General features: G+C 32.0%; 1 protein-coding gene across 2 annotated transcripts in view; it reads left to right on the top strand.

Annotated features, from left to right (window-relative positions):
• The window catches only part of LOC118179823 (NAD(P)H oxidoreductase RTN4IP1, mitochondrial-like), a 91,668-nt gene that overhangs the window by 37,777 nt on the left and 40,199 nt on the right, over nt 1-13,692 (top strand). For both annotated transcript variants that reach the window (XM_085820620.1, XM_085820619.1), the window contains 2 exons: nt 3,044-3,092; nt 5,229-5,365. In XM_085820620.1, the coding sequence (XP_085676746.1) occupies nt 3,044-3,092; nt 5,229-5,365 (186 nt within the window). The remainder of the gene's footprint in view (nt 1-3,043; nt 3,093-5,228; nt 5,366-13,692) is intronic.

Genomic DNA, 13,692 nt, shown 5'->3' with positions numbered 1-13,692 from the left:
TCTATCATGAGATGGCTATGTATCATTGCAAATGCTTAAGGCTTAGCTGAGTATTGAATAAATAAATTCCCACATATACTTAAAGAGGGTCGATGCTAGATGCAGTTTCTGTGGGTTCTATATTCTGCTACCAAGTGCCTTCCCTAAATTCTGCCACCTGATGTGGCCATACGAGCCCTGGCGCTGTTTCTGGTTTATGTGAATAACAAATCAGTTATTCTTAATTCAAATAGCCCTAAATGTAATCTTTTGGCCTGTGGTAATGTTTTCTTATGTGCATGGGAGGGGAATCAAATGTTTATGCGTAAAGCATAAAAAAAAAAAAAAAAAAAAAAAACGGTGGTGGTGGCTTTGATATTTGGATTTTAGGTCATTCAAGATCTTGGACTTTGTACTGTATAAACTATTATTTTGAATCGGACTACTTTGAAACTACTTTCCAAGATAGATGAACTGCTCATTTCATCTAAAAATGAGAGTTCAAAGTAATATGAGTTGATAACGCTGAGGAACAGCACTTTTGCTGTTTTAGATCTTCACTTTATTTTACTAACTTTTGGCTTCTGAATCCAAAAATAATCTCAGCTTTTGTCTATTGTGTCAACTTTTTGAACTACAAGATACCTCTTCTTTGTCTCAAAAGTCATACAAAATATGCATATAAAGGGAAAACTTTCTAAATATACTGTTCACAAAGAATAGTTTTATTCATACTATACTATATATTGTTACTGCAAACTAAATTTTGCTCATACAAAATAGTGAATTTTTTCCCCCTAAACCAAATGGTTAAACATACATATTAATGAGAATATTTTTGTTTGTGCTTTTTCTGTAGTTATTTCGTTTGAAAACATTCTCGCTTGATGCTCCAACTTTTGTCAGATATGTACATATTGTCTGCCTGGTACCATGCCTCCATAACCTTCAAATCTTGGTGGAATCACTCACCTTGCTCATCGCTGACTGCACCAAAATTTTTTAGGAAGTTACCAAGATGGCTATGTAAAAAATGCAGTTTGATGTTCATGTTGCAACCAAGCGTTTTGAAGCTTTCCAAAAGTTGCTGGACAATTTTGCTGTAATTCTGTGTTCGTGTATTTCCAATAAAGTCTTTGACAATGTTTTTTAATGCCAACCAAGCATTCTTTTGATGTTCTGTCATTATTCTGCTGAAATGTTTTCTTCTTTAAAAAGCTGCTGAATCTGTAAACTAGTAAACACACTGGCCTTCATCTTTTCAAATGACAGGCTAGGAAATGCCGAAATGAGGTACTTGAAACAGTCCTCTTCAGTTGTCAAAACTCTAAAAAATTGCTTCTCCAGATCCAGTTTTATATGCAGAGGTGGAAGTGTTATGTTTTTTCTGTCGGCAACTGGCTGATGTAAAATATTTGTATCACCAAGTTTCAGCTCAGATTTTGGTGGCCAGTTTGATTGCACCCAATATTTCTCATGAGCTCTGCTATCCCACACACCCAAGAAGCAGGGATACTGGTATATCCACTTTGGTGGTCTCTTCACACAAATTGATTGACATATTGGAATTGCACCAAATAAATTTCCATTGTGGTGGATTACACACTTCAAGCTCAGCTTTGAGCTATCGATTAACAGTGGGCATTGAGTTTTATTATAGGCTGAAGTTCTGAATTTTTTCATTAAACCATATATGTTATGGCAATACACAAATCTATCACCACTTCCAAAATATTGCAGAAATGCACCTTCTTTTTATCGAAAGTAGGATAACTTAGCTCCTTTTTCAAGCAAGTTTTTCTCATGCAATCTTGATGCTAACAGCTCTGAAGCTTTCTTGGTTCATTCCAAATCTTGAGCCAAATCATTCTTATGTTGGTCAAATCTCTTATGGAAAGAATCATTTTCAGTTTAAAATATTCAACTTTGGGGTCAATTTGATATTCACCGGAATCATATTCTTGTATTCCCAAAGAAAGTAACTTTTCGAAAACTGGCACTGAAAGTTCAGCTGAGTGAAACACTGAGCATATAGCCTGATGGTAAACCAGGATACTCTATTTTACATTTGTTTTTCTTGTTATATCCTGACTTCACTATACAAAAGTAACAATCACTGGAGTGATCAAGTCATAGGTATATACCAAGTGGAAATTTAGAATGTCTTCTCTTTATCGGCATACATAAACTCTTGACACACTACTTGTGCACTTTGAGAGTAAAATAGTTCTGCCTGACAAATATACTGATGTTTGTCTTTTGAATAGAAATGGTAAAACTGACACATATATAACAAAACAAATTGGAGCTGCTTAAGTTTATTCAATGCGAAATACCAGGGGCAGACATAAGGAAAAGTCTCAGTCCATACATAACTAAAAACTAAACACTGCTAACCTCGTATGCAAACAAGAACTCTGAGTCCATGTTAGAATGCACTTATCAGAGCGAAACAGAATGTCTCTCTACAATATCTCAGCCATAACTGAACTAGTCCAAACAAGTATGCACTTGTCGCTGGTCTCCTGCACTGTCATTCATGCGACATCTGTTGGAGGGTTTATGTCAGACAATAGAAGTGCAGTAGTACTTCCTATGATCCATGCTCAATGCAACAGAGAGTGGTCACATTCACATAATAAGGTGCACAGAAAAAAATTGATATGATAGGAAGAAAACTATCCACAGTTCTGAAATCAGCATGTCTATTTAACTCTAAAACAACTCAAAAATTGAACTCAACAGAAATTATGTTACAAATTGTTCCCCAGTGTAAAAAAAAAGAAAAGAAAAGAAAAGAAAGAAAATACAAAGAATTCATTTCTTTACATCAGTTTCTTCCTCCCACGTAATTCCTTTGTTATTCTTTTCTACTCATGGGCTTTTAAGAGTAATTTATAAAAGCCAGCAAAATCTGATTTATTACTTCTATTTATATTATTTATTTAATTTCTCTTTATAATTTACTATATATTTAATAATACATTTTTTGTACAATTCTTCATTGTATGATTATAAAAATAAACTTTTATTGTGATTAAATCAATTTTTCCATTTTTTTCAGAGTTCTTGTGACTGGTGCATCAGGTGGTGTTGGTACTTTTGCTGTACAGGTATGTGGATTTCTTTTACATATTGATAAAAAAAGTTGATTTGGAAATTAGATCTTGAATATCAATACATATGTACAAAAATATGTGCTGACAACCCAAAAATGATAGCAGCTGTTGTTAAAGTAGAACTATTGTATTGTATATGAGAGTTATGTGTGCAGTGTATATGTTTGTAATGAAAAAAAGCAGTGTTGATGGTGTAGAACGTAGAAGGTTGAATCCAATAAGAACAGCAAACTTGTCAGTCAAGGCAGATTTAATATTCATCTCAATATTCATTTGTCACTTTCAGCCACAATTTACTTGGTATTCTTATCATATCTAATCAAGAACATTTACATTTTTGACACTGTTGTGATAGGAAAAGAGTGCAGCGAAATAGCATCTTAATGGGAAGAGAGGTAGAAGTTAAAGATATGCAGCTTTCCAGTATAGAAGAGCTTACCAGGAAAAAAGTTCCATTTCAAAATTTTGAATTTGTTCAAAATTTTGAGTTCAAATTCCAAATTGGCTATGTCTGATGACATTATGCAAGTTATATGATATGGCTTGATCCTAGAAAGATGAAGTCCAGAAAAAGGCATTACTATTTTTAGAATAGATAGGGATAATTAGAGGCTATTGCTAGTATAAATTATAATTTTGATTTACATATTTTTTAATCTTACATATATGTAATTTTATGCATATGTATAATATTGTATATATATATGAATATGTTATTGTATATGTAAGTTACATACTATATTGTAAGTATGTATTCAGATGTCAGTAGCAGAATGGTTTCCCAATAGCAAACCCAACCTTCGTTTCATTGTGCTTCTTCATTTAGCATCGTGACATACTGTAATTTTGGTACTTTTCAGTTTTATAGGTCAAAATGCCAAGAAAGAAAAGTTCAAACATAATATAAAAAATAATAATAATGAATTTTAAATAATGGAATTTTATTGAAAATAAAAAAAAAGAATTTAATTAATTTTTCAAGTGACCATAAATCGGCAGTAGTAGTTAACCCCTGTTAGGAATGTGATTTTTGGAAGAAACAAAATAGTTGCTGATACAAAGACCTTTCTTTTTTCGACAGTTTTTCGCATTGCATCTCCATATAACTTTACCAGTGGTAAATAACTTCATTTCATACCTATTTTTACAAATTTGGGTGGAGGGTGAAATAATGCTTTCTTGGAAAAATGCAATTCATTTTCACATGATGGTAAATTGAAAATAAAATACCAATTCCATTTGGTATCAGTTTGATTCAAAAAGTACTATTTTTTAAGAAGAGAAAAAAGCAATTTTTAATTCTTATTGCTTGGTCTCAATTATGGTTTTAGCTTATCTATATTATTTAGCAATTAATCACTGATACTATGGTACTTAGTCATTAAAAACCAATAAGTATCTAAGTAGCTTTGAACATAGCTTGATAATCAATTACAGTTAGGCATGTAGTATTAGAAACTGTTCTAGAATTCTGTTCTGTTTTACAAGGTCTGCAGTGTTGAAAGTTTGTAATTAATACAGAATAGATTAAATTCTTATATACATAAACTCGAAAATCAGTTTTACATTTAATACATGAAGCTGTTAACAGCTAACACAAATAATGACATCTGTCAAAGGAGCTAGAAGATGTTCATTAACTCAATTAACTCAAAAGGGATTATTTTATTTTGATGCTTTTAAGAGAAAGCATATGAAATATTTATAGAATTTCAATCAATTATATAGCTATTAATATAGTGCTTTATACAGGACCTTATAAATAAGTATATTGTTAGCATGTGTCAAAAAAGTATTCTTTCAGAATTCATGAGTATTAAAAAAATAATGGAATTTTTTTACATAAATATTAGCATCAGGCTTAAAATCTGAAGTTATTAAAAGTAGTTAAATTATATAGCTGCTTAAATAAAAATGTTGGATTATATTACGTATTAACTGAATTACAACTGACATGTTGAATTTTTACTTATGTTGCATCATGACAGTCTTTTAATCTTATAGAAAGACTTTAAAGCTAAATTACAAAGTTATGTGTGTCTAAAATTGCTATGAATAACTTGCGTAAAAGCAAAAATAATACATACAAGAGTACACAATACTTTTTTTTTTTTTTTTTTTTTTTTTAAGTTGCTGAAAGCTTGGGGTGCTGATGTCACAGTAACGTGTTCTACAGATGCAGTGGAAATGCTACAAAATCTTGGAGCTGACAATATTCTTGATTATCAGAGTGAAGACTTCAGAACTAATTTATTAGCATTTAGAGAGTAAGGTTCAGTTAAGCTCTGATTTTGGAATATACTTTTATTTAATTGCATAAAGATAATGTGAGTTTGAATATAATAAAATATGTAAAAATTATGATGAGTAATATTAAGTGAGGGGAGAATAATAATAATATAAGGTGTCCAGGATGTGAGCTCCATTTTGTAAAAAAAAGCCACAAATGTTTTTTCAAGCCAATTTTATTTTTGCATGAAAGGTCATTTTTTTTTAGTTATTTTTCTATAGAGTTTCCACTGATGTTGAGGCATTTGTCATAGCAGATGATTAACTTACCTCTCTCAGAGAAAGTTCCTGCCACTGATGACTAGCATTTTTTATGTCCTTCCTTTGAAAAGGTTGACCTCCAAAGTGATGCTTCATGTGCAGGAATAAATGATAGTCAAATGGTGTCAGGTCTGAGCTGTAGGGGAAGAGAATGAATGAATGGCTACCAACCAATTCCTCAATTTAAATGACATAAGCAGCATGAGGTCAAGCATTGTCATGAAGCAAGAAAATTCCTTGACTAAGCATTCCTCTTTTGTTTTGGACTGCACATCAAGGTTTTTTTTTTTTCAAAGTCTTGCAGTATTGGGAAGGATTGTTAGTTTCACCCCCAGGAAGAAATTTAACTAGTATCTCTTTTGTATCCCAACATATGATGCTTATAATTTATGAGCTGGATGTCAGTGGCAGATTGGTTTCCCAACAGCTGATAAACCCAATTTTGTTTCACTATGCTGCTTTCAGCATTGTGGCATACTGTAAATTGGGTGCTTGTCAATTTTAAAGGTGACCAAAATGCCAAGAAAGATGTTTTGCCAAGTTAAGAACCATATCAGAAAAAATAATAATGATAATGAATTTTAAATAATGGAATTTTAATGGAAATATAAAAAAAAAAAAACTTACTTTAATGTCAAAAATGCAAATACTAACAGCTTTCAAGAAATGATGTTGATGTTTTGAATTTTTGCTTTTCTGGAATCCTGTGTGTCTTCACTCCATTGACTGCTTTTTAAATTCTGGGGTTACAGTATGAACCCAAGTTTTGTCACCAGTCACTAATTGGCTAAAAGTTCTTCATCAGTATATCGGGTAAGAAACGTCAAAACACTGCCAAGTCACTTGGCTTGTAAAGATGTGTAAGATTAAGTCACTTTCTTACCGTGCTAATGCTCATTGCTCTTTTGGTATAAATCTTGGTAATTTCATGATGAATTTCAGCAGGCTTCATGTTCCTTGCATTAAAAAAATGAATTACAAATTGAATATCGCTTATGCTCGGAGCTCTGTTAGAACACTGTGGGGGGGGGGGGGCAGAGAATGAAACAAAGCTACTTTCTGCACATGCCTGGTATCACATTTAAGTGAAAGAATATATGCTCTTGAGTGGCAGCATTATTTAAAAATCCTCCTAAAGCTCTGTAATTAAATAGCATTTATTATCTTTTTTTGCATATGTTATTTTCCAACAATATTCATTTATATAACTAGCAGATTAGAAAAAGAGTGATTTCTAGGTTTATCAAAAGAATAAGAAAACAGGAACGTTTTGTATAACAAGCTGAAAAAATGAAGAAAGATTCACGACTTAGTATAAGCATCTTTATTAGTTCTACATAATTATATCACGAAAATAAATTTCATGAAAATACGCACTACATATCAAAAGAAAGAAGGACAACAACGCCCTGTATTATTACAGGATAAAGCAATAAAAAAAAAAGCGTAATATTCAGAAATTTCCAGGACTAATTTCAAAAGTTTAAATGTAGAACATAACTGCAGAAATGTAAATAAGTAAAGAGAAGCCAGCGATAAGAATGAGAGGAAGGAATTTGCACTACTGCCGCCCTCTATGGATCAAAAATGAAAACAACTATGCAATAATTTTCTTAAAAGCTCAGGGTAAAGAGATATTGGAATTGGGATAAGTAGAACTGAAAGATTTTTATGAATGTGAAACTACTCTTAAAAATCTAATTCACATACGGAAGATTTTTTTGAGTAATTTTGACTGCAGAAAATGGAAAACGTGTTTCTCTGACCAACAGTGTTGGGCAACAGAGAATTGTTTCTTTTTTCCTAACTTGTACTTCATGCTCCTTAGTGCATAGTGAAAGCTTTCTTAGTTTGCTCAATGTAACTTAAGCACGTTGGTAAGCAATCCTGTATAGACCCCAGGAGTTCATATCTGGAATGGGGTCCTTAAGTATAGAGGTGCGAATTTTATTGACAGATGAGAATGGGACCGGAAAGTTGAATTTCTGTAAAATGTGCATGCTTTTATCACTAATCAATAGAAAGAAAGGAATGATAACAGGATTCTTGTAATATTCTAAAACAAGAGGGGGCTTTTTGGTGTGTTGAAAATTTTTTAATAACTTGGTCAATAATGTTAGGTGAAGCCTCTATCAATAGCAACTGCTTTTAAGTAATTTAAATCTTGATCAAAGGCTAATTTGAAGGAGCAAACTTGAAGTGCACAGAAAACGAAGATATCAAATGAAGCTAGCTTCTCTTTAGTGGAATGACATGATTTGAAGTATGGTGGAAGATGATTTGAAGTATGGTGGAAGGCAAGCAGATAAAAGCTTATGGTAAAAACTAGTATTCAGTTTGGATATGTTGTATGTGACTAAGATATTGAGAAATGGAAGAGAATTGTATGTCTCAAGTTCAGAAGTAAACTGATCAGTGGATCAGTGGAAAACAGGATCAGTGGAATTCATTATTGAGAGAAGCTTACTTAAATTGTCTTGATTCCCATCAAACAGATTAAAGGTATCATCAATATAGCAAAACCACATAGAGAAGTTTAAATTTTCAAATAATTTTGATTGATAATAATGCATATAGATATTAGCAAGAATAAGAGTAAGATGGCTTCACATGGCTAATCTCTGAGTTTGCTTGTAATACTTATTTTGGAAAACAAAATTTATTTGTTGCAGACAGAGTTGAGTGAGGAAAATTAACTCATCGTTTAATCTCGTTTTCATGCATTTAAGTGCACCTTCCACTGGAACATTGGTGATTTACCTCAAAAGAATTCATGATGAACCATGATATTAGTATTTCAGCGTCAGGCGGAATGTTGGTATCTCTCTAAGCAAGCCCTTTTCTCTTTCAGCATCTTTGCCTAATAATGAATCCTGCAACGTACATGCGCAAATATAGCTTTTCTTTTATTTGTGGGCGCCCACCAGCAGCCGAGCGGTAATGTGGCTGAACACTATACACCGCGAAGATGACATCCGTCTAGTTCTTGCCGTACGGAATTGAACGTCATTTCTGCGGAAATTAGTTACATTGGCATACAATGTCTGTTATTCAGTACATATTATTTTCTATATATATTTTGAATAGCACAGTATTACATGTGAATATTCTTATAACATAAATCAATACTATATATAAGGGAAATTATATTGTATGTATACACATATATGCATTTGGCAGTGCATTAAATGAATACTACATTTGGTGTATAAATAAGTCAAATCAGGGTTCATATGATCCTTAAGAGTCCTTAAAAGTCCTTAAGTTTTTTAGAATCGATTTTTGGTCCTTAAAAGTCCTTAATTTCGGCCAAAATCATCAAATGGTCCTTAATTTTTAATCATCTGAGATTTCTGACTGTTTTTATGACTGCCATTTTGAGTGTGAATTAGCATTTTGGAGGAATATTTTTGGTAATTCTCTGACAAATATCATTATCTTTTGAATGGGTGAATGCGTTCATGGGTTATAATTTGTTCCTATTTCTAATATAAAGGGTGGATAGAGTTTCTGAGCAAGTGTGAAACATAAAGTATTCGAAATTATTTCATTTTTTCTAGTGAAGAGCTCTTAAACAACATTTCGCTTTTGGGGATGTGAATTCTTTTATTAAATTGCTCTAAATTTAGTGACGTATCAACATTGGCGATTTCAAGATCAGTTTCTATAGAAAATTTTTAATTCCAAGATCTGGGAATTTTTCGACGATTTTTAATTGTAACATTGATAAGTTTCATTAAAATAATAATTACATTCATTAAAATAACAATTACATTTATTTGTATAGTAATTACATTTAAGGAATAACATTAAAATAAAGCATTTTTATTTTTTGTTGTCGTATTATAAAGTTCCATTTTACCCACTTTTTATACAATATTTTGAATCTGAAAAATAAGCAAGGTATAATGCTATAAAGCACAATTTACGAAATGGTTCTTAGCAAAAGCAAAATAGCTATGTAATTAATTAAATTTTTCTTTTTAATTTTTTCCTGGTAAGAGTTTCCTCATGTAATTGTCTCAATATGTATCAGTTTTCTCTATAAAATTAATTTTACACATTTTTTATCCGATTTTTTAAAAAAAAAATTTTTTTTTGAATTTGAAAATTTTTTTTCTGGCTTTTTGCTGTTACTGAATTGGCAGGGGTAATTTTTCTTTAGGATTTTAGACATTGCAGCTTGGAAAGTTTAGAAAGATTTGAAGGCAAGATTTATAGACCTTGAAGATTCCAGAAAAATGTGGCAAAATGAAAAATGTCTCCATGGTGTTAATACATAATTTCTTACTTTTTGGAGAACATCTGGAAGAGCAATAAAAACATAATAGTTGAATGTTTTAGTTCTGATACTAGAATCCTTTTCTTAATATTTTTATCTTCCCTTTATTTTCTTTATTTTTCACTAGGCACAAGCATAAAATATCAAAAATGCTTCTAATCTTATCATATGGACAGGCATTATAGAAAATAATTCTTTTTATTAGTAAAGAAATTGAAAACTGACAATTTAAACGATTTATCTAATATGTCTTAATGCATCATACACACTAAATTGGGCTGCTTGGTGCCTTTGTAAATTTTGCTTCCAATGCCTGTTCTAAATTCTAAAAGTTTTGACATTTCTAGATTTTGTTGCTCGATGTGTGAATAAATTCAAAAAATTCTGCCACACCAGCTCTGTAACCGGAACTTACCATATATATTTCATATTTCTTCTGAATGTTCCTATTACTATAAAATTAGCAGCTTTCTGTATACATTCTAAATGCATTTAGTATTTTTAGAATAACAGAAATCTTTAATTAAATCCAAAAACTCTAAAATGAAAAGGAAACTTGGAAGGAAAAAAACTGAATACATTAAGAGAAAGGAAAATTATTTTTCAAAGATATGTACAGATATTATTATGTAAATTACCCAGTTGTTTACAATTTCAATCTTTACTATAATTTCCCATTTCTATTTTCTCACCAGAATGCAAATCACTTAAACAGTTTTTAAACTGAGGTTTTTGGAGTGTAAGACAAGAATGTGTTTCTGACCTCCACTTGCTCCATGCATTAGTTCCTGCCAGCCCTTATAATTTGCAATTATTTGTCTTTACATTACCGCTGCCGACGTTTGAATTTGTTATGACAATAGAGTTACTGAGTCAGCTTAAAATGAAATTAAATTGTATAGTCTTTGATGACTAGTCCATATTTTTAGTTCGGTCGCGGACACTTAACCGACACCAGTTAGCTGACAAGGACACTTAGCCGACATGGACACTTAGCCGAAAGGACGTTTAGCCAACACGGACAGTTAGATGACAGGACATTAGTAATTGTGAATTACATTTTAATACGGGAATTTGAAGTGACCGCCGTTCTTAGCTAAAAAAAATTCCTTTTTCCTTTCGAAATTTAATTCATATTCCCTGACGAGAAATTTCAGTGCTTTTTCAATGTGGCCAATATACACCAAACAGCACGATACATATCAAACAATGCTAAATTAACACAATAATTGAAAGCGAGTATGAGATCTTCAAGAATCAATAACTGAATTTTACTGATAGGTGAAAAAAATAACTTAAATATTGAACTTAATGGAGAAGTCGAGAAATTTTGTAATTGATTGTCAATTTAAATAATTATTGGGTACGCGTCAGCTAAACATCACTGTCGGCTTAGTGTCCTGTTGACTAAATGTCTTGACAGTTAACTATCTCGTAGCTAAATGCCCTGACAGCGAATTCTGTGTGTCAGCTAAATGTCCTGTCGGCTAAGTGTCCTTGTCGGTTAAATGCCCTGTTGGCTAACTGTCCGTGTCGGCTAAGTGTCCTTGTCGGCTAACTGTCCATGTCGTCTAGATGACCTGTTGGCTAAGTGTCCTTGTCGGCTAAATGTCCTGTCGGCTAACTGGTGTCGGGAACATGCTTTATGTTCTTCTTTTTAAATAAGAAGTTTATTTAAATCTTTGTAGTTACTTTCAGATATAGCGATAATTTGCTTCACATCTGTCCGGAGGGTTTTGGACTATTTAACTTTTACCAGATCAAGTAAACCCTCATAGGTACATTTTGGAGAGGTTCATAGATAGGATATACAAAACATAGAAACTAGTGAGAACACTGTCTTGTGTATTGAGATGAAGTTCTAACTGTTAGAAAAGATGCTTAGAGAAGGAAATTGATATAAATTAGCCAAAATGTCTGGGAAGGCTTCAAATTAAAAAGACGCATAAATATCTTGAGTGTTGTTGCTACAAAATATTAATGTGTAATTATCCTAATATCGTTTAAGAATCAATGCCATAAATTACATGTATTTTAAACTGTGAAATTTTATTAGATTGTAATTTAATAAGGCTTTTTTAACAAATACTGTTAAAAAATAAATAAAATTTAATAGTGGCTATGTAAATCCATAATGACTAAGATTATCTAATACCCAATTTAATTACTTATAACTGGTTACCTTCAAAAATTATCTCTGCATTTTAAAGCAAGTTATTGCCTTTCATTAACCCTTATCGTGGTCACAAGATAAAACACAAAATTGTAAAAATTCATGTAAAACCTATTCTTCGCATCTAGTGAGACTTAAAATAATGCAAAACAACTTGTCACCTCTGGTGCTTTAGTGGATTATTAGGACCTTAATCTATATTAACTGAGTTACAAACCCTGGAACTCTACAAGAAGCTACGACACTAACTGTGTCAGATAGACCTCAGCTTTGCGAACCATGCTTACACCAGGTCTCTCCTAGGCAAGCAGGAGCGGCGACAACAGCCAGTCTTTTGTTTTGAATCATGTTGATTGTGATTTTACTTCTCACTTTAACCTATGCCACTTGACATAAAATCTACTTACTATTTACTAAACTCATAGAGTGAGCAAGTAAGTATGTGACAAAATGAGACATAAAAAAAATCAAGTAAGCTAATTGTTAGTAAAACTTAAATAAAATGTCACTTATCTTCTTTCAAATATGTCCAGTTAGTAAGTTAGTATGAGTGTAAAATATTTAATGATAAATTTCATAAACTTTATTTTATTCTCAAACTTACGAATAATTATATTTAATACTAATGCATCCTACTTATGGATCTATTTTATTTTTAGGGTGGTATTACAAAAGTGAAGTTCAGCATAGATAATATTTCTAATTGAATTTATTCAGTTCCCATTTGCTTATAGGTCCTTAATTTTTTCATGAATGGTTCTTAAAAGTCCTTAAAAGTACTTAATTTCCATGTGCAGAAATGTGTACGAACCCTGTCAAATGTGATACATTTAAGTGATGACAATAAATGTGGAAGAAGTATTTTTACACTACAGAAATATATAGACATTATGAAGCATTGTTATTTGTATTTCATGTGTTAGGTTGGCATATTTACTATATTGGAATGAACACTTATAGTACGAAATTTAGATAACTGTATGAACAATGTATTACACTGGATGAGTACAAATATTTGTATATGTCAAGAATTTGATTCGATGGAACAAAGATTTTTATAACAAAAGAGTTTAATAACTACATATATGTAAAAAAAAAGATAAATAAAATATATATATATATAAATTAAATACTTATATTACAGGAGCTGAAACAGTAATTTAGCTATTTGGGGAATGACTGTGATGAGAGCTGTTCCAGGTTACTCCATTTTTGCAGCGCAGTAAGTAGTGATAGCCTGTAGTTGTGATAGAGCAACATTGTTATTTTAAATATTATTCCACCACGCTGCCCGAAATGTGGGTGCTGGTTTTTTTAGATGGAACTTCGCCATCAAGCGGCATTCAAAGTAATAGTGGTCTGGACTGCCCACTTTCCCACAGTCGCAGATGTCTGTGTTGGATAGACCAAACCTATGCAGATAGGCTGACTTTGTATGGTCCATGTCCTGTTAGGAAATGTGACATGCTGCCAGTTTTGCTCTGCAGATCCATGCTTACACTTGGGAGCATTGCATGTGTACGTCGACCCGTTGTAGCATCATTCCAGCTGGTTTGCCACTGTCTTATAAGAAGTTTGCATGTGGAATG

Source organism: Stegodyphus dumicola, chromosome 7 (genome assembly GCF_044657685.1).
Source record: "Stegodyphus dumicola isolate Sdum_Otavi_A_Nest chromosome 7, ASM4465768v1".
NCBI lineage: Eukaryota > Metazoa > Arthropoda > Arachnida > Araneae > Eresidae > Stegodyphus > Stegodyphus dumicola.
Note: the sequence above shows the minus strand (reverse complement) of the source record. Positions and strands in the feature narration are given on the sequence as shown.